The following is a 26,195-nucleotide window of genomic DNA, read 5'->3' on the forward strand; positions in this document are numbered from 1 at the left end:
AAGTAGGACGAAAGTAGCAGTTTCCCACAAGGGGGCGACTCTGCTCGCTGCATATTATTTTCGTTTGGAAGTCTGAAAAAAGTTTTGTTCTCATTTAGAGGAAATAAGATGATAAAGCACTGCACATGTAGGTGTCTGGTTGCAGTTGACATTCCAAATTTCTGGTTGCAAAGACTGACATGGTGCTGATCAAATCACTAAGCTTCACAATGGGAGTTTGTTTTGAAACTGGAAGCCTACGTCCATGTTTATATGAAGTCTATTAGCTGACTGTTCACATACAGTATAATAGGCGATTGTGCAGAGAAAAGAGCTTGGGACTGATGACATGGCTGCCAGCAGGGACAGTGGTTAAAAAAAGGCTAGTGTGTAAGAATTTATGACACCTAAGATTGCAGATTGTAACAAACAAAGGCCTCCTCTGTTCAGACAGACCACCTCCTTGAACTTCTTTTTTCCATGTTTGGGAACTTCAAACAACATTTAACAGATCATTACCATGATCCCTGACACCTTAACCAGCAGTAAAGATTTAACCAAATCATCTTTCTTTGAGGATTTGCTTGTTTTTGTTGTCATTATGTCATTTTCATTGTGAAATCACAGGTATGTGAGACTCTTGGCCTGTGATATATTTAATATTCTACAATATTGAAATGAAATATGCTTTATTTGTTAGAAATGTGTGTTGCAATTGACTTTTAAGGCCCCCTTGGTGTGGTTCATCCACTTCATGTGACCAGTTAGGTCGGTGGCATCCCGCCTATAGAGGGCACCCATTTGCCACACAACATGATGACCTGAGCATAGGTCATTAATATGATTTCACCCTCAAGAGAATGCTGCCCTATGCAATTGCCCTTGTGGCTCTTTTCACGTTCACCCCTCGATCTCCCAAGGGAACTGGGAACTATGGTGGCTTTTGCATGAAAAGCAAAAGATGGTGGCCTCCATAAAGCAATGTCCTTGGCTTAAAGGCTTATTGTATATTGTATGCATGCTAGTATTTTCAATGTCGACTAATGAAACATCCTAACATACACAGTAGACCTTTAACAAAAGGCTCAAACTCTAAACCATATCTAAAAGAATATGTTCACCAACAGCGTTGTGTAATTTTATATGTATGAAAAGTGCTATATATAGTACTATTTGGTGGGCCACTATTTGTGTCAATTCCTCATACAACCACATGTGGTGAAGTTTTATCCTTGTCACACTGTGACATTCACAGTTTGAGATGGCAGAAAACAAACTATGTTTTTGGAATGAGGGAGAATTTTCAACCATGTCCTCAACTCCACACGACCCAAGACTCTTTACAAAATCCAGTGTTGGGTGTTTTCGTTTTCTTGGATGTTGCCACAAAATATTCCAGGGTTTCAACTAAATGTGCATGTAGCTTTAACTTCTTTTTTTTCTTCCTTCATACATTTTTTAAAAGCACTTTTCTTGTTTAGTTCTATGAAACGTCAAAATATTTAAACAATGTCTGTCCTGTCTGTGATTTGCAAGTATTTGTTTTGTCCAGAAAGGACATTTTGACATAAACATTGCAGATTAATTTACAGATTACTTGTACGGACATGGAAAAGTTGAGTTTGTTTGAACTAGTTTTTTTTTTTTTTAGAAATAGAAATGACAATGGGGCCCATGTGTAGGTGATGGGTTAACCTTGTTTATGTCCTTACAGTCACATTATTGTGTTTTTTTGGTTTTTCCCTTTACTCTAGTGTGTTAGATCATTTTCTTTCCAGAGGTGGGGGGAAACCTCTATTTTCCCATGATGCTCTGCAGCTCCTCTCCTGCTTAGTCCATGCTTAGTAAAACCTAATCCATTTAGTCCTGAGATTTAATTCATTTTGCTTTAAATGAACAACATGAGATGAATATGAAAGAGTAATGTGTTTGAAAATATACATTAGCCATAACATTAACAGCAGGTTATTTCAATGTTGTGGCTGATAATGTTGTATTACTTGCTACCGGTCTCAAGACCAAATTGAAGTTTGAGACCACTAATTATTATTGTGATTTCATGGATAACTTTTGTCTTCATCTAGTATGTTGAATGTTTTGATAACAGCTGATACTGCTCCCTGTTCTGTTATAAACAAAGTAAAGTTAGGTTCATGGAGATGAGGAGAAGCTGTGTGTTCATATGGGTGGAATGGAAATGTCACCAAATTGCCTATTGTAAAGTTAAAGTTAATTTGCTCAAAAACATTGTAAAGTTGAGCAGAGTGGAGATACCTTACAGGTATTTCAACGGGTAAAATGGGCTGAGTGGACTATAATGTATAAAATATATACCCCCCCAATTGAAACTAAGTGATTTCAAAGCAAAAAAATATCTCCTCAGCTCCAAGCTAGGAGCCAATGTCAGTTTTTGGCAACTGGAATACTACATTATTGTGTGCATTAACCCTTTACAGGTATTTGAATGTGTAAAAGGGGCTGAGTGAGCTATAATGTTTAAAATATGTATATTCCTCAGTGAAGCCTAGTGATTTCGAAGTACTCGAGTCCCCATCGAGCCCAAATCACATTTGCAAACTGCATGTTATTGTGTGCATTTGCCCTTTACAAGTATTTCCACATGGAAATTGGCCCAGTGTTGTATAATGTGTGGAATATGTCACACGCCAATAAAAACACCTGCAACTAGTTGTAATTAATGTAGTTTCAAGCATAGACAAGTATATCAGACATACCAAGCAAATACGTATATTTACCAAAATACACCTTTTTTGGCACGACACCGGAACCATATGCGGGGGACGCTGTTTCTTCGACCGCTGTGTACTGTTGCACTTCGAGCGGAGGAAATAGAGGAAATGGCGTCCGACAGGTACAGTAGAGAGCAGCAGTATAAACAGTGAGCAGTTAGACAAGTGTCCTCCAAGTTGTGACGTTTACTGTTAACGCTCCGTCCACTCACCGTGCCGGGCGCTGCAGACACACAAATATGTTTATAAGCGGAGAAAAGCCCTGGTTGATTTGGATCCTGACGACATAGCTGGTAAGAGCTGCTGCTTTTGACCCAGTGTGGAGAACATTAGCTCGGGTGCTATCCAGTTAGCTTTAATCCCATAATCTTAGTCGCCAATCTGTGGTCGTTTGCTCCTTTGATATAAATGGGTCTATGTTTTGCCTCTCCAATTATCCGGTTTTATCCCAGGAGTAGTTTCCTTGGCGTTTGAGAGACGCTTGTATTTAGGAAATGTCAACGTGTTAACACGTTAAACAAGTAGCTACTGTACAACTGCGAAACCACTCAGTTCACTTTGAGACTGAAGTGTCAAAAACGCTTTTGTCTCTTTAATGTTCAGGTTACTGATCCCGGGAAGCACCAGCTTCTGGCTCTGGCCTGTCGGGGGACTATTTATTGAAAGATTCTCACTTTTCACAACTGTCTTGCGATTAACTCTCTGATTGAATAGGAAGTGTGCTTTCAGTTTTGGTACATTGGGAAAGTGCATCAGAAAATCACGTCTTAATAGCGCTAACACGCATTTTAACGTCAGTAAGAGATCATTGTAAGTTAAATTTTCCTCAAATTTCCCCATAACTGCCGACTAGGAAGCTAACTTCAGCGTCATGAGTTGAGGGATATTTTATTTTTTAAATGTTGGTGCTTACAGATGTCAAGGCTGTTGTGATATACGTTTGCTATATTGGAACTGTTACCCATGGTATTTGTCACTCATTGTAATGTTCCTGATTTGTTTTTATTCCTACAGCAACATCAAACTCTGATATTTGGGAAGATTTTAGGTACTCAAGAGACATTGCTGAGGAAATGGCCAATGAGCAGAAGCAAAGCATGGCCGAAACATTTGCTCTGTCTGGATCAAATGGTCACAATGGCCAGCAATGGCAGACTAGTATGAATCACTTAAATCACCCTCAAGGCACTGACCACAGGTCGAGGATGTCCCGCGTTGCCTCAGATGTCAGGCATAAGGGTGCAGCATATGTGCTGGCACTAAGACCGTGGAGTTTCAGTGCCTCGCTAACGCCAGTGGCCCTCGGCAGCGCCTTGGCATATAAACTGGAAGGCTCTGTGGACTTGGTTATCCTGATGGTGTGTGCGGTGGCTGTCCTTGTTGTCCATGGGGCAGGCAACCTTGTTAACACCTACTATGACTTCTCCAAAGGGATTGACCACAAGAAAAGCGATGACAGGACTCTTGTGGATGAAATACTAGCACCGCAGGATGTTGTTAAGTTCGGAGCATTGCTATACTCTTTAGGATGTCTGTGTGCGACTCTGCTCTACTTCTTGTCTACACTTCGACTCGAACACCTTGCCCTTATTTACTTTGGGGGCCTCTCAAGTTCTTTTTTATACACTGGAGGTGAGTATATTATTAACCGTAATCTCTTGGATTGTTGCCTCATTGTTTGGAAACCACCTCAGTCACTAAAAATCACTCACATTGTCTCACACACAGACCAGTGCATCTTGTGTAACATTGCATTTAGTGGCTAAAGGTGCCTGCAAAAGGTGTGAAAAATAACAAACTCCCTTAGAACGGTGCACACACAACATCATCATGAATAACTGTTTGGCCATGTTTTATTACCAAAGGGCGAAAAACAAACTGATTTTAAAGTGGACAGATCATTGGCTAATTTCACAGGCTCACTAAAGCCTGCACAGGTAAAACTGGAACTGTCTGCCTGACTTGATATTAAATAACTTGACATGTGGAAGACATTGTTATCAGCATCTGCCTTTAACTATTGACCTTCCACTCTATGAACATCATGAAGTAGTGCATGTTTGGAAGTGGTTAAAGTGTGCGATCATCACTGCCTATGACTGGAGGGGTGTACACAACTTCCACCACAGTCAGAATTGTATTTGTTACAACAGAAATGCAGCTGGTTTTGATGATGGGTTGCTACAGAGTTTCAGTAAACTCATAAAAGGTCTGTATAGTTATTTACTATGCAAAGTGTGGAAAAAGGAGGGAAAAAATTACCCCAATGATGTCATTATAATCAGGGTTACATTCTTGGGGCATTATGAGATGCATCGTCCATTTCTTTTTATTATTGAAAAAAAGATTATCTCAGTATCTGCAGTATTGATTTAACTGTTTTTTTAATTGTAATGTCTAGAGTTGTTCAAGTGCCTGAATTTTATGAGAATCTAACACTAAATTCCTGAGGTATTTCTTTAAATATTACCACAACAGGTGGTCAAACCTATCAGAAGAACTGTAACATAGAACCTGTGAGTGTTTGAGTAAACACCACAGTTGACCTGGATTTGCATGTGTGTCGCCTGAGGGATGAAAGAAACAGATGAAGTAGCCGTTTACTTTGGACTTTGATGACAAGATGTTGACATCCACTCATCCAAAGCTTAAAAAAGTGACTTATGTTTACTCTCTTCACCTAGGTATTGGCCTCAAGTATGTGGCGTTGGGAGACGTGGTGATCCTCATCACCTTTGGTCCTCTGGCTGTCATGTTTGCCCACGCGGTACAGGTTGGTTACCTATCAGTGCTGCCGCTCGTGTACGCGATCCCACTTGCCCTCAACACAGAAGCCATCCTCCACAGCAACAACACCAGAGACATGGACTCTGACAAGCAGGCCGGCATTGTCACCCTGGCCATCCTCATAGGTCCCACACTCTCCTATATCCTATACAACCTCCTGCTCTTCACCCCTTACGTGCTTTTTTGCATCCTTGCCACCCGTTACACCATCAGCATGGCGCTGCCTCTGCTCACACTGCCCATGGCCTTCACTTTGGAGAGGCACTTCCGCAGCCGATGCTACGCCAAGATCCCTCAGAAGACAGCCAAGCTCAACCTCCTCATGGGACTTTTCTACGTGTTCGGGATCATTCTGGCGCCTCCTAGCAGCTTGCCGCTTCTGTGATTCATTAGCTTTAATAATTCAAACTTTGTTGTTTTAACACAGAATTGATGACGTACCTCCCTGTACATTTACAAAGTTATGTGAGAAGACATTCACTGGCTTTAATTTATTGTTTTATATGTTGAACAGATATTTAGTTTAGGTCCTCCTCAGTGAGAACATAATCAGTTTAATTTTTTTTTGTTTTGTTTTAAGCCTGCTTTAATGTGTTTGTAAAAGTGAGAACATTTTTTTGTAGAGGTGGGCAACATTTTCATTTTTTTACAGACCATAGACCTACAGCTGCCATGACACAATAATACAACCAATAAACATGTTCTTTTCACCACTGGTACTCACAGTATGGAACAAATAGTAATTTTTTTGTTATTTTTCTTCTGAGGAGCTAAGTAATATTTTATCAGATTGTAATAAAACTCACTGCTGCAGATGTTCTATGTCTCTATTTTAATCATTATTTAATCTACATTTATGATAGTCCAATCAGACATGTAGAGTCTTACTAATTTAAAGGTCCGTTGTATAAAATGTTGGTGAAATTATTTTCATATGGCAGAAATTGAAGCCAAAATGGTTATACTTGTAAGTAACTGATAGTAGGAGTTGTTGGGTCAGCTCTACAAAAGCCACCATTTTGGACCACCACGTTTTTATAGTAGCCCACAAAGGACTTACTAAACATCATTTGAGTTATGACACTGACTGAAGGAAGGTGAGATGTGGGATATTTAACTGCAACATGCAACTTCACTGATAAATGTTGCTAAATATTACACACTGTACCTTGAAAGCTTTGCACAAAGCTGACTCAGTCTATCAGCTCCTCAAGCGATGTGTTTTGCTTTTGTGTCTGGGATGACACTGAGTGATATGTTTTACATCACGGTGGAGGTAGACACCAGCAAACTTCAGGAATTATTCACAGTTCTCTGCAGAATTAAACTAAAGTCCTGAAATATGAGTGAAGTAGTGAGTTACGGAAACAGAAGTCGCACACTGGAGCTTTAATGCCAGTTATGCACAGTCTGAATTATGTTTTCATTAAAAATGAACATTATATGTAGTGTAACATAATATGAAAGCACTTTTATCACCAAATAAATCAAATTCTGCTGGACCACGTAAATGAGAACAGAACTGTTTGAACTTCATGGTGTTCTTAAAGTGAGGGCCCTTGTTTCAGTTAACAAGCTGCCATGTGCAGGTGTGGATCCTGTGTCAGAGAGGAGGCACTGGCTTGTAACACTGTAAATAAATAAAAATCCCCACAGGTTCAGTTGTTTTCATTGAGTATTTGCTATGTATTGTTATTTAAAATTTGCAATAAGAAGGAACTAACATGTATAGTGGTGTGTTTGTCAACAGGAGGCGGTATTAGTCAAATGTTAGGCCTCCACAGCTTTTATAAACTTTATGTAATTCACCTTAAAAAATACAGTATGTTACTCATTCCATGAAGAAAATCCCTGAGATAAGAAGGCAGAAAGCACACATAGTTTACAGTATCTTGTTTAGTTTTTATGTTGCAATGTGCATGCAGGTTCATGACAATAAAAACCAGCTCTTTCACATGAGTGACAGTGTTTGACTGTAATTATACTGAAGTTGTATTTCCCTCAGGTCTCATAATAAGCGGACTTCCCTCTACACCTGAATATGGTTTTCACCCATAGCCTTAACACACCTGTGACACATGACTTGACTTTATAACAGTTAAAAAATGTGTAGTGGTATATTTGTCAGCAGGGGGCAGTGTTGGAGAAATGTTAGACCTGTACTACTGTTAACGGTATTGTGTAATAATGTAATGCACGTTTTGAAAATTCAGCACATATACAGTGTGACACAACAATAATTTCGCTTGGCTATGGCTGGATTTCCTTACAGTAGCGCACCATTCAAATGACCATATTATTTGTTGTATCATTTTATTGTGTCCCTCTAACAAAATGTACTGAAATAAGATGGCAAGAGGCACAGAGTGTGATGCAATACAACACAGTAGTGACCGTGTATGATTGCATTTATACTTTAATTGAATTGCAGTGAGATGTTTATCCCGAAGCCTCGTTTGTTGGTTGTGTGTAATTGTGGTTTCCACCCATTGCCTTAAGACATGGGCGACACATGACCTGGTAAATGAAAATGTCACTCCTACTTCATGTATTTGACTAGTGGTGACACTGGTTGTTTTCTCGTACCTTGAAACTAAACCTTTATTTAATTTATTTATTTTGAACAATATACAAATCAACAGCAATAGCAGTAATTGTAAACAATAATAATTGATCGTCACAGAATAAAGGTGTAAAAAATGATCAAATATGAAAATAAAACAATATAATATAGAAAATAAAAAAGATTTGCTATTAAGAATTTGTATGCAGGCCCTTAGGGTCAGTGGTAAAAAAGAGTGACAAGAAACACTTAAATATAATAGGACAAAGAAAGCTGTACAATGTTCTATATAAAAATGAATATATAATGAAAGTATGAAAAAATAATGGTTAAAATTAAATGAATAAAATAAATAGGTATAAAGAAAAAGACTGGCCCTGTACATCCAATGTGCTTTTCCACATCAGCCTTTTCGACAGGTCATCAGAGGTATAAATAATCGAATTAATTATGGTTGTGTTGCATTTATTTTCTTCAGTTTCACTGGACATGCTGCTTCATTGTCACAATACCCCAGCGTACATTAACGGGACACAATCATTGTTAATAAGAGTCGTAACATCTGTGCTTTTCCTACTAAAACATGTTAAAATGGCTGCTGGGCAAAGGACACATTCTCTACTAGTTTAATACATTATTATGTCGTGGTCTATTATGTTTATTTACTTAATTAAAGCAGTTATTACAACAAGAAACCCGAACCAGGTTGAGCTCAGAAAGTGTAGTGGTTATTCCGAGGGACACGTGAAGGCAGCGTCGGCTGTGACGTGAGGCATGGGCGTGTTGTGATGGCTGTCTGCTGCAGAGCCGCTCGGTGTTTTAAATACTTACTGCTCCTAAAACAAGTAATGTCAGTGCCGGTGGTGGACGACGACACGGGATTTCAGTTGACCACAAAGTAAACAACCGTGACAAAGGCCCGGTGAGTAGCTACAGCGGCACAGAAGCTGTGTTTTATGCCATTAAAGGATGGACAGACGTGAGTTAGCTAGCTAGCGTGAATGTAACGTAAGACAGGGCTACTTGTCCGCACAGTCCCACACGCAGTCCCACACATAGACCCACACACACAGTCCTACGCACAGACCCACTATCAGCTCTCACTGCAAACACACGCTGAATATGGTTCACACGTTTGTGCTAGAGCCATGATTTACATGTGAAGCAGCCAGAGTAGAGGTGTATGGTTGGGGGTGACAGGAAGCAGTTGATAGCAATGAGGTTTACGTAGGTCAGCTGTCACTGGGCGTAATACGACATACAGTATACGTTCATTAAACCCATGAAATGAGCCTCAGTGTCAGTCACAGTGTGTCCTTTTCATATCGTGTATGCAACTGCCGGGAACACAAGTGACTACACGGCTACATTTTCAACGGGGTAAAATTCACATGACACCATCAAAACATTTAAGTACCATTGTGTTGGATTTAGTGGCATCTAGACGTGAGGTTGCATATTGCAACCATTGACATTCATTAGTTGTTAATTGGTGTAAGGATTAGGGCTTCAACAATGAATCGTTTAATCAATGATGATGCCGATCATGGGATTTTTTGCTCCCCTATGACAGTATTTTCTACATTTAGGTTAATCAAGAAAATAATAGACTGAATGACTAGAGCAACATTTGTCCACAGTTTTTTTTCCTGAGCTCATCTTTGACCTGACATGTGTTCGAATCATGTTGACGATGTTGACGACATTCAACCCTTTACACCTGTCATCCCCGCGGCTCTGTGGTTGTGGTAGTGGTGAAGCAGAGCCCAGCTGTGGGTGGACACAGTCAGGGTTACTCTCAGCCACTCTTACTTGGGGAGCAAAGTTTCAGTCATTTGCTGTTTCTTGTTTTCTTGTCCTGTTGTCCCATTTGGGCATGTCTAACATCACTGTAATCAGGCTTCAAATGCTTTCTGGCTTACATCACAGAAATGACTTGTGGTTCTGAGGAACAGCCGGTCAGCTGATTTAATCCGAGGAGAAATGGGGGAAATATTATGTGGAAATTCCCAAGGTAAGATGTTTAAACATTCGGTGGGATTTTTTGGAAATGGGTAATGGATTCATATATCATAAAAATGCAAAAGAGGCATGTGGCTGTGAATCATCTTTTTAATAGCACTAGTTTAATGGGGGGCTGTTTTTGTTTGTATTTTGAATGAACTTTGAATAGCCCTCTTCCTGTAAATTCTCAGTCCCAAGCTACAGCATCCCCATATTTCAATAGTTATCCCAGTCTGATGACTGCCATGTTCACAGAGTGTGTTTGTGTGTGTTTTTAGAGGAAGAGCTGTGTGAATGAAAACTTCTTTTTATATAATCTAGACCAACAAGTCTATTACATGGACAGTAGCAGCTTTATTTGCAAGATAGGAGAGTGGTGTGATGAACGTCATTATAAGCCTGTGTCTCAGCCGCATCCTAAACCCTTGTCTATTCATTCACTATTCATTCACTGGCAGTGGCAATTGTACATTAATGCATGTGTGCCAACATCAACAGAATGCTATAGATATTGTTAATATCTCCCACAATGAAGAGCGTTGTTCCAGGCGAGAAAAAACATTGTAAACTGTAACTACTGCTTACCAAACCAGTGTTTGTATCTAAACTTATACTTAAAAATATCTCAGCTTAATCATGTGCTGCGTGTTGACGTAGTTTGATAAGGCCAGGTTGCAAGTGATCATAACATCACTTATTATAATATAGGTCACTAATAGGCGGGCCACGGTCCGGGTCCGGACCCAGACTCTGTCCTGTCCAGACCCAGAGCCGCAACCGACATCGAGTTTTAATCAGGTTTGGCGGAGACTGCATTTTTAAAAATACACCAGGCTTCTTAACAGAGAAGTCTGGTGTATTTAGCAACAGCACTGCTGCAGAAAGCCTCGATAAATCTTATAAATAATAAATCTTATAGCTTATAAATCACACCCACCAATTTGCAGCGATAGCTTCCATTTCTATTCTGTCCTATGCTTCATTGTATTTAAATATTAGGTTTTATGTTGTTATTGATGATGCATGCTAAATTGTTTCAATGCAATCATGTTCTCATCATAGTAAGATGCTGTCAATCGTTATCTGCGAGGTATCAGAACTGAATGGGATTAGAACATTATGGCTAGTAAACTGGACGTAGCTTATGTTGTTGTGTGAACAGATTTAGGTCCCCACCCATAACATGAGGTATACTGGAAAAGACACAAATGCATACATGCACGCAAACTCTACGCATCTACCATAGTGTGTGAGCCTGGAGAACACTCTGGGTTGGTATTGCCAGCTCACCAGCAGTAGCAGTGGCACAAACCAGTTTGCAACAGAAAATAAGTGAAAACTGTCAGTTACCCATTCATCATATTCTCCTCTATCCCCACCTCTTTTTTTTGTTGATTTCTCACCCCCCCCAAAAAACAAAAAGACCCACACAACTACATCCAGATCCTCCCCCTGACACACATGTGCCCCTCCCCCTCCCCTATGTCCCCTGCTTGTCTTCTCAGTGGCAGTAGAGTGCATGTTGTCCCCGCGGGTAATGAAGGAGACGGCTGTACATCCTTCCATAGCGCTTGATGCACATGTTTTCATACACACCGCCTCATCAAAAAAGTGTCAGCTTCACGCCCAGTACTGGAATATAGCATCAGAGGTGTCCTATGCACAACAAAGCCCATTGGCCTGTTTTTAATGCGAGAGCAAGAGAACGTCGACCTGAATGCAGAGCTCGTTGAGCAGCCACTCTTCCTGGCCATCCTCCTCCCTCTCCTTTCCTCTCTCCTCCTCCTACACGCTGATAATCCTTGCTGACACAACACACAAAGGACTAAATGCTGGCTGCATCTTCCAGCAGCGGGGCTCTATCCTCTTCCTCCTCCAGCTTTGATCCTTTACAGCTACGCTATACGCATGTACGGCAGGACATTGCATGCAGCTGTATATCACATCTCAGGAATACCGGCCTGACCGCCCTCCTCCCCCTCCTCTGCCCCCTGCATCCCCTCCTCCTGCTCAGCCGGCTCGTTAAGACGGTGTATGAGAACACGGCTCGAGCCCTGAGGAGGGTTTTTTGTTGTTTTACTGGGAGCCGGTGTTGCCACACGGGTAGTGAATTTCTTTCTCATCTTCTGATGCATTTGTGTAGCAAGAGGTACAGGAGCCGCTTCCGTTCTTTTTCTATTTTTGTCGGTGTCTTTATTCACCCTGCTGCACATCACTATACCAACAGGTAAACCAGATAAATCGGATATGCTTTATTTATCAAGTCATTCGTGTCAGTCTTGTCCGTTTGGGTGATCAGTTCATTTTTCAGGAAGACCATGAAAAACATGTTGATGCTGTTGATGGCAGAGAATGTATTCTTCATAATAGCTTTTTAATATTTGAAATATGGCTTTTTGAAAACAGTCATCAGCAATGCAATGTTCTAATTCCTTTAATGAAACATGGCTGCTTCTGACATAAGTGAACCAGTATGCTGATCTCACTGTTTACTATCACAGAAATGTAAAGACCATGTGCAAAGACATCAGGCATGAACCTTTATGTGTCCATGCCAAATGTTATCAACATCTGTAATAAAGGCAGCTGAACTTGTGATGGCCTACTTGTCCTACTTGTGATCTGCCAGTAATATGCCACTGCAAGTGATTTGGGGTTTCAGTAGGTTGATTTTTGATTGCAGATAGTGCAGTTACAGCACAGTCATACAGCATATAGTATGGCCACAGTGCAGTGGGAATCAATATCAAATAGATCTTCAATCACATAGTGTACTTGTAGGATTCATTTAAGAAGTATAATTGTGTTGCTGATAAAAGTGTATTTAGTTTCATTTCTCAAGCACTGAATGACCTGAATGAATTACTCCATCAGGTTTAGCCTAAAGGATAAAAGCTTTTAATGTTTGCCTCAAATGAAGTGAGAACCTATTGTGCAAGTACCAACATTATGCTTCTTTATTGACATTTGACATGCTGTTTGACTTTAGTCAGTTTGCAGTTTGCACTTAAAGTTTTGTGAATCAGGCTCAGCTGGAAAAAAAACATCTAAGATAACACTTGATAATCTTTGCCTCCCCTCACAACTGATTATGTGACACAACAATGCCTCATGTTTATACAAAGTGAAGTATTTACCGAAAACACAGTCCTCTTGTGTAGACTCACAACATTTCTTTTGTGTGTGATTTCTTTACCTTACTCAGCCAACCTTCTTCCATGTATGAAGTGTTTTTCAGATAATGTAGTTCCGCCTGTTGTCCTTGAATAACAAAAAAGATTAACCAGGCAAAGCAGAAAAGAGTTGCATGTTCCAAATCAAAGAGCAAAGTTCAAGTCAATCCCAATACTAAGAATCTGCCAAAAAAAAGGGTTCATTCCCCTGTTAGCAGGATGAGTGCTCCATAGGACCTGGGATAACAGCAGCCCAAGGCTGGTGGTGACACAGCAAACTGGGAATCATACAGCAACCAACATGTTTAAAAGCAGGCTGAAGATCATGGAGAGTGAGTACAATAATTCTCAATAATATATAGGTTGATAAATTCTGCATGGTGTCAAATGTAGAGTTAGTGTATGTTTTGTAGTAAATTTTTTATAGGTTTTAGGGATAAAGTTTGGTGTCAGGAGCAGTTCTGCTGCTATCAAGAAGTTTTATTTCTGAATATTATGTTGTGGCTTTCATGTGTTCTAAGGACGGCGTTGGAAAAGTGAAAAAAATACTTGATTTGAAAATGGCAATGAAGCTCACAATCTGTTTGTTTTAATAGCGGAGTGCTTGATTAAATGTGATCATGATGAACTATTTTCCACACTCAAGGGTTGCTTTTCACAGTTGTATTTTCTTATAAAATTATATTTGGAGTGGGATTTGAGAAAGATTAGCTTGGCGAGCAGAGGAAATCATTGTAAATGTGTTATTTACTCAGAGTCCATATTGATTTTCACCAACGTCCTCTGGCCACCAGATGTGTCTGACATGAACCAGTTACAGCAGGCTGATAGGAGGCTGGTGAGGCTAAAGTCATAGAGCCTGTGTTTAGATTACACTTTGCTAAGCATTTACTGTAGGCCTCATGGACACAGCACACAAAAGAACCCCAAATACAGGTCTATTCTTATTAGATATTGGAGCAAGGATATAAGCCAGTCAGACCACATGTCACAGGACACACAGCCTGAGAAAGCCCCAGGCAGTAGCACATGTTTGCTGGCACTAGTTCTGCTTGTAATAATAATACTACTGACTCATTTTCCATTTAGAAACTGCTTGGTGACAATTATGAAAGTGCTGAAGTGGATCTGCCTGTTGAATAGTCGATGTATGTGTCCTCCCACCAAAGTGAAATCACGTTGTTCCTTCGTCATGTCCCAGGAGTCTTATGTAACACTGGCTTACAGGTTCATGTGTTCCATTTTTACATTGATTCTTAAACATTTTGTGTGATCACTTCAAGCCGACAAGTGTGGCTGGGTATTGTTAATGATATCTCGAATCAATTGGTCCTGGTTCTATTTGATATTGATTCATTTAGAGATATTTCATACCACTTTTGCTTTGATTTGAAAGACATGATAAACTAAAAATATTAATGTTGGTTTGCAATATTTATGCAGCGGATACAGAAAATTATATATATTAAAAGACTGGTTTAAGTATTTTATAAATTGATATATTCAAATGAACTGGCAAATCAATTTGTTTTTTTAACCTAGACCTACCAACTGGTCACTTTGTCAGTGCAGTCACTTATACCTCATTCCCACTGGTAAAAAAAAAAAACCCTGTTAAATCCTAATATTAAACAGGAATTTTGTTAGTGCAAATATGTTTAATCGGTATTCATGCCCAGGTCAAATCAGCCTGGGTGAATGCACTAATTTCTTCTTCATTTGCTCCATTTTGCCAGTGAGCTGCCATTTCTAGTGTAACATTACAATATGCATTAATGTTTGTAGCAAAAATTGTTTTTTTAAGTTTTGGACAGCAGGACCATTTATTTCATCAGTCACAACATTTTCTCTTATATTGCAAGAGCGAGTTGTTGCTGTTTTTTCATTGTTTCTGGCACAGCTGTGACATTACACTTCACACACAGGTGATGCAGGGGTGACAGAATACACGTCACAAGGCAGAACAACCTGAGGCAATGGTTTCACCTGGGTGTTCCTGCTAATTTCATTGAAAAAGAAAAATGCAGATCCACTGTCTCACTGAGAGATTGTGATCACATTAGACATGTTGGTTTCCAAGTTGAGCTGCTCTGGTCACATATAGTGGAGGAAATGTGCACATATGTGCTTTACAGCCCAGCACATGTGTGTGGTACATCCCTACTGGAAAGATGATTAAATCATAAGTAGCCACTTGCTGGGACTACAGATTTGCAGTTTTATTTGATTCTTCACTCATATTCAGTACAAAAAACATAATATACATTACAATATTTACAATTCTTACAATAGCCTATAAAGAATTGTTGAATAATACTAATGGGATTTTTGTATCTTGATTTTATTATGTAGAAGTTAAGAAGTAAAAAGACAAGGAGATAACAATATATTCCAGAGCAATTTTGTGAGTGTGTACATTTATTGTTTTGGTGTGTGAGTGTATTGGTGTTGTGGCCATATGCCTGATTGTTTGTGTAAAGGAGTTTGACATAACCCCCCCCCAGACTGGCCCTCAGCTGTGTGTATGACAAAATCCAGCCCATCTGTTAGTACAAGCACGGAGCTGTAATCCTGCCACTCTTAGCCCTCAGTCGCATATTGGCAACGACATTTCAGCAACACAGGTGGCATGGTCATGGCTGCACACACACACACACACACACACACACACACACGCACACACACACACACGCACACGCTCATGTGCAGCTGCATGTGTTGTATATTTGCCTGCATTGTTCAAATAAGGTGACATTTCCCAATCAGGTACCTGGAAACTATAATCAATCCTTGACAATTCACTGCCAAAATGTTTGATAAATTTGAAGGCTCTCTCTTCATAAAGCGGATATGTATTACAGAATTGATTCTGTTGAATTTAATTCAGATCACATCACATCAAATTGCTATTATTGGCCACTGATGTGGCAATTATTAGACAATTTGATTTCACATGGTTACTTATCTGTTAATTGTCAGTAGTCTCAGAACACCCGCATGTGATCAGTCACATGAAGAATCATAATGTTTTGGCTCCATTTTCTTAATACTGGATATTTTGAAATGTTAAAATCTCCAGAATCAAATAATTATTGCTGCTGCTGATTTCAGTATAGCATTTAATGTGCCCCAATTGTCACTGATGGGAATGTCCTCATCTGATAGTATCAGTATCTCTTTGTGAATGTTTCACTACTGCCATGCTGCAGTAATCACATCAGCTATGTGGACTAATTCTATCCTCAAAGAAGCATTTTAACTAAGTCGTCTGGGCGAGTCAGTTCTTCCTGTATGGGAGCAGAACATTTGTTACACAGTTGTAACATTATGTTTTAAAAAATGCATTTTTCAATTGCAGTTGTTCAAAAGGGGTTTGCAGCCTGTATCATGTAAGGTGTTGTGGAACCACCCCAGTTGCTGAACTATAAAACAATCAGAACAAACTCATCAGTCATCAGGTCCACAGAAACAGTTCTGGAATTTGTCCTGATGGTTGCTGCAGATAAGTGTTACACACATGATATATAAGTGAACGTAGCAGTAAATACAAATATGGAAGTAGCACGCTGTCCAGACCTGAAGTGTAGTTGCACAAACATTTGCCAGCATAGAGAACACTGCACAAAACATAAAATACTGATGTATTTTATGTTTGTGAGCACAAGTTGCTGATAAAACTTGCATGTTGGCTATTTTTTTAAATAAACTGAGTTGTGATTGTCAATGTGAGGCTTGTTAACTGTGTAGCACAGAGACAAAAAGATGAAGCTGACAAGTCAGAAATTGTGTCTTTGTAGATGTATGATAGAAGCTTGATGTATGGCTACAGTTAACCCCTGAATGTCCTATGCTGTGTCTGTGTGTCAGTTGTGTGTGTGTTCAGCCTGAATTTGAATGTAGATGATAGGTTAAGTGTTTTTCTGAGCTGGCTCGGTGGCAAATAATTGGACACAATATTCTTGCCTTTTTCTTTTGGTTGATCTAGATCAACTTGGCATTTCCTGCTTCCATCCACACCCAGCATGCTGGGATCTATGTGCCTGTCACAGCGTCTCTGTTTGCATGTTGGAATGTTCAATGAAATTATTTTTCATTTCTTCTACTACTACTAATAAAAATGAGTGTTCAACACACTTCAAAGCCCTACGTCACAGTTGAAGTCCTTTTCAGGCTGTTATTTTGGGCAGAAAATGGAGCATAATCCTATTCTTCCTCCTTTGATCCCCTGTATTCTATTAGCATATGCCTTTAATACCTACACACTAAATAAGCATGCAAATGCAATCTTGCCACATTAAATACATTTGTCCACTGTATTATGGCACAATTTAGTAAGTATATTTGACTGAACTGTATTAAAGAGTACTGGGTGAAAACAACCTGATGAAGTGAGGTTCATTTGCATTTCCTAAGGATATTTTCTATGCAAATGTGGATATATTTCAAAACCACGTTGAATAATGTGGAATGTTTCCTTTCTACATGAACATTTATAGATCATTTACTGGAATTTCTTTGTCCACAGAAAAGGCTCAATTCTCTTTTGTCCTTCTAATTTAGATCTGTGGTTCTTGTAAACAGGGACATGATGGATTACCACCACCATCTGCTAGGGAATGTGGTCAGATGTGTGACCCTTTAAAGACGGTTCAGACACATTGTTACCTGACATGTTCTCATTACTGAGTATTTTTTACCTTTTCAGATTGTCTCACAAGTGAAGGGTTATGTTTTAAAATGCCTCATGTCAGGGCGGTAATGGCATTGAATGCAGCCATTAGGCTGCCCCGTTATGGATGTGATGTGCATGCGTATGTGTCAGGTCAGGGCTTGATTAGCTTGCTAGGGCATAGCAGTTGAGTCCAGCTGCTCTCTCCAGAAATGTGCCATGACACGTACCAAGTTCTCCAGCGAAATATTCAGCAGCAACCCTGCTCAGAAAACTGAGACATATGGCATGTTGCTTCATGAGTCCCTCAACAAACACGACACACATGTTGTTTGACTACTGTGATTAAAGGCAGTGGCATGGTCCCAGTGAAGCTACTTTAAGGCTGTGGCATGAAGGCTGGACAAGTTAGTAAGGACCAGTTCAGTTACCTCCATCTGTCTGAGTGTAAGCAGCATAACTCCAAAAGAAAAGGATCTATTTTGTTTTTGGAGATTAATTTATTGACCAGGAAAGAAATTATTAGACTTTAATGATCTGGACACAGATTTATTTATTTTATTTTTTTTTGTTAATTCATCTTGAGATAAGGTTGTCCTGACACTAGGAAAGTGTTAAAGTTAAAACATGTAAATCCATTTTTTTTTTTTTTAGCACATTTTAACTTTTCTAACTTTAAACTTGTATTCCAATATCACTTTTCTTTGCTGCCATCTTTTTCTACATTTTCATTGAATTTTCGTCTTTTATCTCTAGTTTCCCCTGATCTGTTCCTGGAAACCCCCCTGGTGCCCTCTCTACCTGCAATACCATCAGCGAGAGTTGGCCCCACCTCTCAGAAGCCCAAGAGGCGCAGCAGCAGAAGTGACAGCGCTGCCAGGCCCCGTCCGTCGTGCTCAGCCCTCAGGCCAGGCCCCAGCAGAGGCAGCATGGAGGTTGGCATGCGCGTGGTGCGTGGCCTGGACTGGAAATGGGGAAACCAGGATGACGGCGAAGGCCACGTGGGCACTGTAGTGGAGATCGGTAGGCAGGGAAGCACAACCACACCAGACAAGACAGTGGTGGTACAGTGGGACAGTGGCACACGGACCAACTACCGCACCGGTTACCAGGGTGCCTTCGACCTGCTGCTTTACGATAATGCTCAAATCGGTAAGAACTCCAGACATCAGTTGTAAGTACAGTGTGTTGTCTGGCCATTTTCCATTTATAGCTTTTTGTCAGCAGTTAAAAGCTAACATGTAATATAGTCACTATATTTACAACATAAGTAAGTGTTGCCAGCAATGCTATGACCTGCTGGCAACTAGCAGTGCTAGCAGTCTCATGAATTGTCATACTGAAGAATGTTTGAAGAACTTCATGAAACCTCCTGCCAGCCTGGAATAAACAGTATGATGACAATTTTCCACAAACAGCCTTGTCTTTTAAAAAGGACTTAATGAAGAACCTTGTTGAATTTTCCATCAAACACAGATGTGTTTGCTTACAGATTCTCAGACACTCCAATGCTGTCTATTCTTTAGGTTTCTTCCTCCCCATTTTGTTTTTATGATACAGTTATACATTTTGTTTGCTGTTGACACCTGTACAGTTTTGAGATGGTGTAATGTTTTTATCAGGTTTTGATGTAGAACTATATTATGTATTAGAATACTTATCTTTGTAAGTGCACAATTTAAAGCCAGTCTTGAATAAATCTATAAAATAGTTATTATTCAAGTCATACTGGAGCGTCATCAAAAAACATTTTTTTAAAGTCTTCACAGGCTCAGCATTGTATGCTGAGCTTGTCTGTCAGCTGAGATGGTCACAACTATGTGACTGTTTTGTTATTGTGGTTCTGCAGACTTCACGATTCCCATTTTAAATAAGCAAGCCCCATTTCTCATTGTCAGCCATCCGGCTGTTTTTTGGACTTGAATGACACGGGCATTAATACAGGGTTTTAGCATTTTAAAGTCACATTTTTCTGCCTCAGTAGCTGATTCTTGAATTAATGGAGCAAACGAAGTGGAGAAAAAATTAGGAAATGAGGGCATGGGAGTATATTTTTTATGCTGTTTGTGCCTCATTACTTCCAATTCTCATGGGACATCACATGTCAACATAGACGAGATATGCTCTATCGTGCTTAGTTAAGTTATTTGCATAAAGGAGAGACACCGTTGTATAGGACGTGATTTGTTTCTTCAAAAGAGAAATTTAATAAAAAGAATAAAAATGGGAACCGTAGGCTTAATAAAAGTATGAACCCACTCACTTGTGTTCAACCACCTTTCCTTTCCTTCCCTTCTAGGTGTACGTCACTCTAACATCATCTGTGACAGCTGCAAGAAGCATGGCATCATGGGAATGCGTTGGAAGTGCAAGGTGTGCTTCGACTACGACCTGTGCACCCAGTGCTACATGAACAATAAGCATGACCTGGGCCACGCATTTGAGCGATACGAGACGGCGCACTCCCAGCCGTGAGTACAAACTGCACCCTAGCTTCTCTGCCACAATTGATCCTTGTTTAAATTATTCATTTGAGCATCATCGTTTACAACAGCTCTGCTCTAGTAGCTTGGTTTGCTCACATTCGGTTGGTCTCATTGGAGTTGTTCTTTTTTTATTGCCTCAATTAAAGCGTCCTTAGTTTTGGATGGGACTTTCACATTGTTGGATTCAACTCTGTTGGTAAACCATCAACTTGCTGTTCTGTTTTCATTCTCTTCTCACTTAATTAGTCACAAACAGTATTTCTATTTGAATTTTTGATAGGCCATGGTTTTAAGTTAATGGACTACCTACAGCTTCCTACCCCTACATTAGCATACAGTGTGAACATCGATCATTGTTGAACAAACAGTGATTTTATTGAGATATCTTTATTTCAGCATTGTTTTTGTTTTTTTTAAACAGCTTCAAACCAGAAGCCAATGTGTTATCTGTTACAGAATCACTGTATCAGTGTCAGTTACAGTCCATTCTAGCAGACAGATACATGAGAGTCAACATTTCTGCCTTTCATAGCTTTAGAAAATGAGATGATGTTTGATACTGTACAAGCAACTCTTAACTCACTGATCTAAATGCAGACGACATCAACTCAGCTCGCTTGGAACCTTGCCTGAGCAGGTACTAAAAAAATGTACCAGGCACTTTCACTAATGGAAAAGCAAAATAACCATGCCGTGCCGAGACAAGTTGTGCTGGACCCATGTAGTGGAAAAGTGGCAACCAGCAACATATTTCTTTCATTTCTTTCACATACAGTTCTCTAAAATTACTATTCATTACACTGAGCAGGTGTAAAGAGTGATGTTGTTTTAGTGAGCTTGGTTAAAACCATGCTTGGGTTGCTGTGGGTAAATGTTTAGTGAGCTGATTCCAAGTGTCCTTCATATGCAGATTTACTGGAATGAGTTCTTCTCCTCAGAATTCACTCTTCTGCATCAGTTCACAGTAAAGCACCAAAATGCTTCAGGCTCTGTTTGAATGTCAGCTGGATGGCCTGTTCTCATTTTAACAAGATGATATGTATGACCCAGATTTCGTCGATAGTTTTTTGGGTCCAGCTAATTTTCCTGCACTTTCTTAACAGTGAATCCTTCAAGTAAAACTGTTGTTTTGTTGTGGTGTTTCTTTTTTCTCTACCGACTTAAAAAGGCCGTTTGAATAGAAGAGTATGAAGCAAAAGTTCATATTCATTCAAATAATGACACTACTGTCACAGAGAGAACAATAAATTCACAGTTTTAGTGCGTTTTTAAAATATATCACTTCATGCAGCAACAGTGCAACAAATCAGTTATCACATCCATAGCTCCAAATCGCTGGCCATGACTTGAACCTTGTATCTTTGCCATCTCTGTGTTGTTTCTGTCTTCACCTCCTGCTATCACATTCTGTGATCACACAGAAACAGAAAAATGTCTCGCTTTGGACTCGGGCCAGGTCCACATTTGATTGCATACCATGTGTAAATGGAGCAGCAGATTTGGACTTTTTTCTCAAGCCTGGACTGAGACTAAATAGCAGTGAGTGATCATTTAGCACTCTGACAGGAATTTCATTTCATTCTCATCCTGAGTATTGATTCATCATTGAGGCCCAAATGTTGTTTGGCTCAGCATTGACCTTCATGACGGTGATGTTTTATTGGCAGAGCAAACACATTTATGTGACCCCTCAAATAGGTCATTGCTTTCCATCTGTCGACACTGCACAAATACTGTCTCAGTTTCACTGACAATCGTCGTTTTATGGAAGTGTTTTTAATATTTACAATAATTATTAAGACTATATAAAAAAAAAAATGTTTAAGGATCAGTTCATAAAAACTGATTTGATTTTTGAGTCTGGAAAGGATTTTCAATCTGAATTGGGGCTGAAACAATGACAGTATTTGATTGATTATTAATACTAAATGAATTTCATAGTCAATTAATCAGTTTGAGTATTTTTCTTAACATTTCTTTGTTCCATATGACAAAAATAATTTTGGTTTGTGGAAGAAACGTATAAGAACATCATTTAAGATGACATTTAAGAACATCATCATTTCAAGGTATGAAAAACACTGATTAACATCTCTGATATTTTAGGGACCAAATGAATGAGAAAATAATCAACAGATTGATCGATTTACAAAAGTAATTATGGGAGAAAAAGCTAATCTAGAATGTCTGAAATTAGAATTATTTACTTTGGACTGAAGCATGTTAATATCAGTACTACACTTTAAATTAAATAAGTAATTTTAAGTACCCCATAGGAAAGCAAATTATGAGTGAAATTGCAGTTGTGTAAGACGATGTTATGTTTTGTGTTTAGCACACAATTCATTTATAAAATAATCAAGACTGAGTATCAGTATAATCTGAAAGATATTAAAAAAAAGTGAGCATCATTCATCATTCTCTGAAGAACTTGTGAATGAATTGACGTCACTGACCTCTCTCCACTATGACTCTGACTGAGACGGTTTCCATGGAGTCTGAAACATGAATAGTATACTGATGGCTGTAAGTCGCACAAAACACAGTGATTCAGCTGAAGTCATTTGGCAGCCATGATGTGAATCAAATCTTTACTAGTCACTACTGTGTGTCATTGTGTGACCTTTTGGACAGAGTGAATAGGATGTTGTGTTGGTGTTCATCTCTGACCACGCTGTAAATGTACAAGTTCTATATTTTGCTGTGACATGAACTCATTGACACAGATATTTATTCTCGGGATTTTCAACCACTTGGCTACAACATTGCTTATTCTACTCCTCTCAATATTACTATTATACCTTTATTTCTCTGCTCCACTACCTGTTTGCAATTATACTCCTGTTGGAAGTAAACTCCAGCTTTTATAAAACACATGTGTATCATCTATTACACAAAATAAACTATGTTTCACAGTGCAGTGTGAAATGAAACCCACAGGGTGAAGCTTTCTTGAAACTGCAAGTTGGGGATAAAATTAAATTCTGGGTGCAAATAGGTTTGATGTTTTTTTTAAATGGCTTGTTTAATTATATTACCTGGTTTTATAGCTATGTGTCTGCATTTTGGGTCCAATAGTGCAGTCACATTTCATTAGTGCTAAGTCTTACAGATTTACCAGCACAACAAAGATACATCAATCCTACAAATGGTTTTCTAGCCATATAATGAATTCTATTCTGTTCTCTCTTCATCATTTTATCAAATACATTCAGAAATTGTTTTGATTGTTGCCTGGCACTGGGATCGCATCACATGAAAGTCATTTCCTTTCTCATCAGATGAATGAAAGGGAGGAGCACTGTACAGTGTGTGGTATCAAACACAGAGCACATCTTTATTTCCAGACCAGTCTGACCCATATTTCAGTGGCAGAATTTCTAAAGCCTGATTTATTATCTGGCAGTCATGAGACACACTGATATTTGCCTGGAAAGGCAAATTAAGCCTGGTTCCATAATGAGTGGGAGTTCTTGTTTTGCCAGCAGTGATTTATGTGAAGAGAATGGTTTGGGCTTTGCATAGTTAAAAGTGACTCCTTTTATGTGGACTACACATGTGTGAGGGTTTAATGGCAACTCAGGCATTCCACTCTATTTGTAGTTTATAGCCATTCTGTAGGCCGAAACTTTATTAGTGTCCTGAGGGACTGAGCATTGAGAAGTTGTCATCAAAATAAACTGCTGCAGAAAGCTGATGCTAAAGCAGTGTCATCACAGACATGGTGTGAAATATGACGTAGATTTACCTTGTGTTGTAATTACAACAGATTTAATTGGATTAACGTCCAAACCTCTCAGCCTTGATACTAACATTGTTGGATGTGCAGATACGTATTTATTTTCTAGAATGCATGTATTAGATATGTCAAACAGACAGTAAATCAAGGTTCTATGTTTATGTGCTGTTCACCAATCACTAAGCTTTGTGTCAGTGTTGCGTGACTTTTTGTTTCTTACGCAGTCAGGATGTGACCGTGTTTATGATGTTTAGTGATATCGAAGACTCACGCTGTTGTGCACTTGGTCTCGTAGCACATGTGTGCTGACAGTGCTCAGGGTAGCATATGTGTGTACCATATGTTTTTACGAGGAGATGGTTGGTATGCAGTTGGTTAATCGGCTCTTCATCTCACTAACAACACATATGCACTCACTAGCTCAGGAACCTATTAGGTCAACGCCAGGCCTAATCCTTCCTTTGTATATCAAGCTTCACTCCCCCACCTGACCTTGTCGATGCCCCTTTCCATAGGTACTGCTCAAGCCACTTCAAACCTGTCCCCACTACCGCTTTGCTGAGTCCACCAAACTGCTGTCTTCATAAATTTGAAAAGGGTTTTTGGGTCTTGACATGTAATATGTGTGCTAAGTTTGCAATATGTGCAAAGGTTTTGCAGAGGATGAGTCAAAGTTGATGTATGTTTCTGTCCAGGGACTCGATGTCTGGTCCAGTCAGTGGTGTTTATGAGGGATGTTGGAAGCCACATGCAAAAGGGGCCTTGGGGCCTCATATCAAGCCACCCACCCGCCAATGGTTGTTGGTGCTTTAGATTATTGTAAAGAAAGAGTTGGTCTCTATCTCACTGTCTTTGTTTCTAAAAGTCAGGCTAACCCTTGGCTGACTTGGTCAGGAGGTGTTGGCCTCTTGTGCTGATCCTGTCTGGGAGCAGAGGTGACATTTGGTCAAGAAGGATTTGGAATCTTGATCCTTTGAAAGGGCTGTTGTGTTTATCAGAGTAGCTTCAGTACAAAACATCAACAACTCAAACACTGGGGTTTTGTTTCTTTAATGTGAAATAGGGATATTTTTCTGTTTACGTCCTCTTTACTTCATATAAATATATATATATATAGATATATATATCTATATATGAACATGTGTGTGTTCTGTTTGATTTGGAGACTTGCAGACAGGTATTAATATCTACCTAACATGTGATACCTACATGTACAGAATTTCCACCCTTGCAGTTACATAAACCTAGACACCATTTATTTTCACACATATGTGTGTAAGGATTACATTACATATGTGGCTTTTACTTTGCCCTGAGGTGGCCTGCTTTCTGATAGCTCTGCTCTTCAGGGATTAGGCTCAAAGCTCTGAAATCTTCTCAGAAAAGACCTCAGTCCTACACTGAGATTTACAGTGTGTTGGCTCTGGTATCGGATGTTTACTCCTGTTGCATAAAGGAACCTGAGGAATCTGGCCAGTGACGAGCGATGAAGCTAGCCAATGGTAACTTAAAGCAAAATCTCCGTGTTTTGAGAGACGTGGAGACAGCAAAGCCAGCAAAGCCTCTAAGAAGCTCCTTGAGGACTACAGCTCTCGCAAGGCTCTTTTCATCCCAATGGATTTTTAAATGGTTTTGAATTTATCTAAAAAAGTTTTCTGCGTGAAATGCACACTGGCGTTTGATTTTAACAAAAAGTATGGGAATAGGAAGCTCATTTGCATCAAGATCTGATCAAATCTTTACCATAAGGTATGACACATTTTCATAAAATATTTTCTAAATGTGTGATTTGAGTTGAGACTATTGAGTGTTAGAAAAGCAGGTGATGAAACTAGCATTTATTTATTTATAGAATATTTTCTTAATGCGTTTTTAAGTTCATCTCTTGACAACTTGACCACACTAGACAACATCTAGCAAACTAATCAGAAGTCAGAGTGTGTCAATTAGGTTATGATTACAATATTCAGCATGTGGTTGTTAGAGGCTGTATTTTTAACAACGGAGATAAAGAGACCAGCATCAGGTGTCATGATCTTTCAGCA

The 26,195-nt window shown here is 39.4% G+C and overlaps 2 protein-coding genes across 6 annotated transcripts in view; both read left to right on the forward strand.

The window, feature by feature from the left end:
- Nucleotides 1–2,811: 2,811 nt before the first annotated feature.
- ubiad1 (UbiA prenyltransferase domain containing 1) lies at nucleotides 2,812–6,329 on the forward strand. Its single transcript, XM_044039369.1, has 3 exons — nucleotides 2,812–3,022; nucleotides 3,744–4,361; nucleotides 5,414–6,329. The coding sequence occupies exons 2-3, from the start codon at nucleotides 3,803–3,805 to the stop codon at nucleotides 5,899–5,901; spliced, it is 1,047 nt and encodes a 348-aa protein (XP_043895304.1). The 5' UTR covers nucleotides 2,812–3,022; nucleotides 3,744–3,802; the 3' UTR covers nucleotides 5,902–6,329.
- A 2,518-nt stretch (nucleotides 6,330–8,847) lies between these two features.
- The window catches only part of mib2 (MIB E3 ubiquitin protein ligase 2), a 36,556-nt gene continuing 19,208 nt past the window's right edge, over nucleotides 8,848–26,195 (forward strand). The window contains exons 1-4 of one of the 5 annotated variants that reach the window (XM_044037761.1): nucleotides 8,848–9,001; nucleotides 10,009–10,093; nucleotides 18,682–19,077; nucleotides 20,225–20,396. In XM_044037761.1, the coding sequence (XP_043893696.1) occupies nucleotides 10,063–10,093; nucleotides 18,682–19,077; nucleotides 20,225–20,396 (599 nt within the window). In that variant the 5' untranslated portion in view covers nucleotides 8,848–9,001; nucleotides 10,009–10,062. Of the gene's footprint in view, nucleotides 9,002–10,008; nucleotides 10,094–11,893; nucleotides 12,311–13,361; nucleotides 13,589–18,681; nucleotides 19,078–20,224; nucleotides 20,397–25,555; nucleotides 25,900–26,195 lie in introns of those variants that run through there. The other 4 variants (XM_044037763.1, XM_044037765.1, XM_044037762.1 and 1 more) reach the window with 4 other exon arrangements.

The sequence above is a fragment of the Solea senegalensis genome, linkage group LG11 (assembly GCF_019176455.1).
Source record: "Solea senegalensis isolate Sse05_10M linkage group LG11, IFAPA_SoseM_1, whole genome shotgun sequence".
Classification (NCBI taxonomy): Eukaryota; Metazoa; Chordata; class Actinopteri; order Pleuronectiformes; family Soleidae; genus Solea; species Solea senegalensis.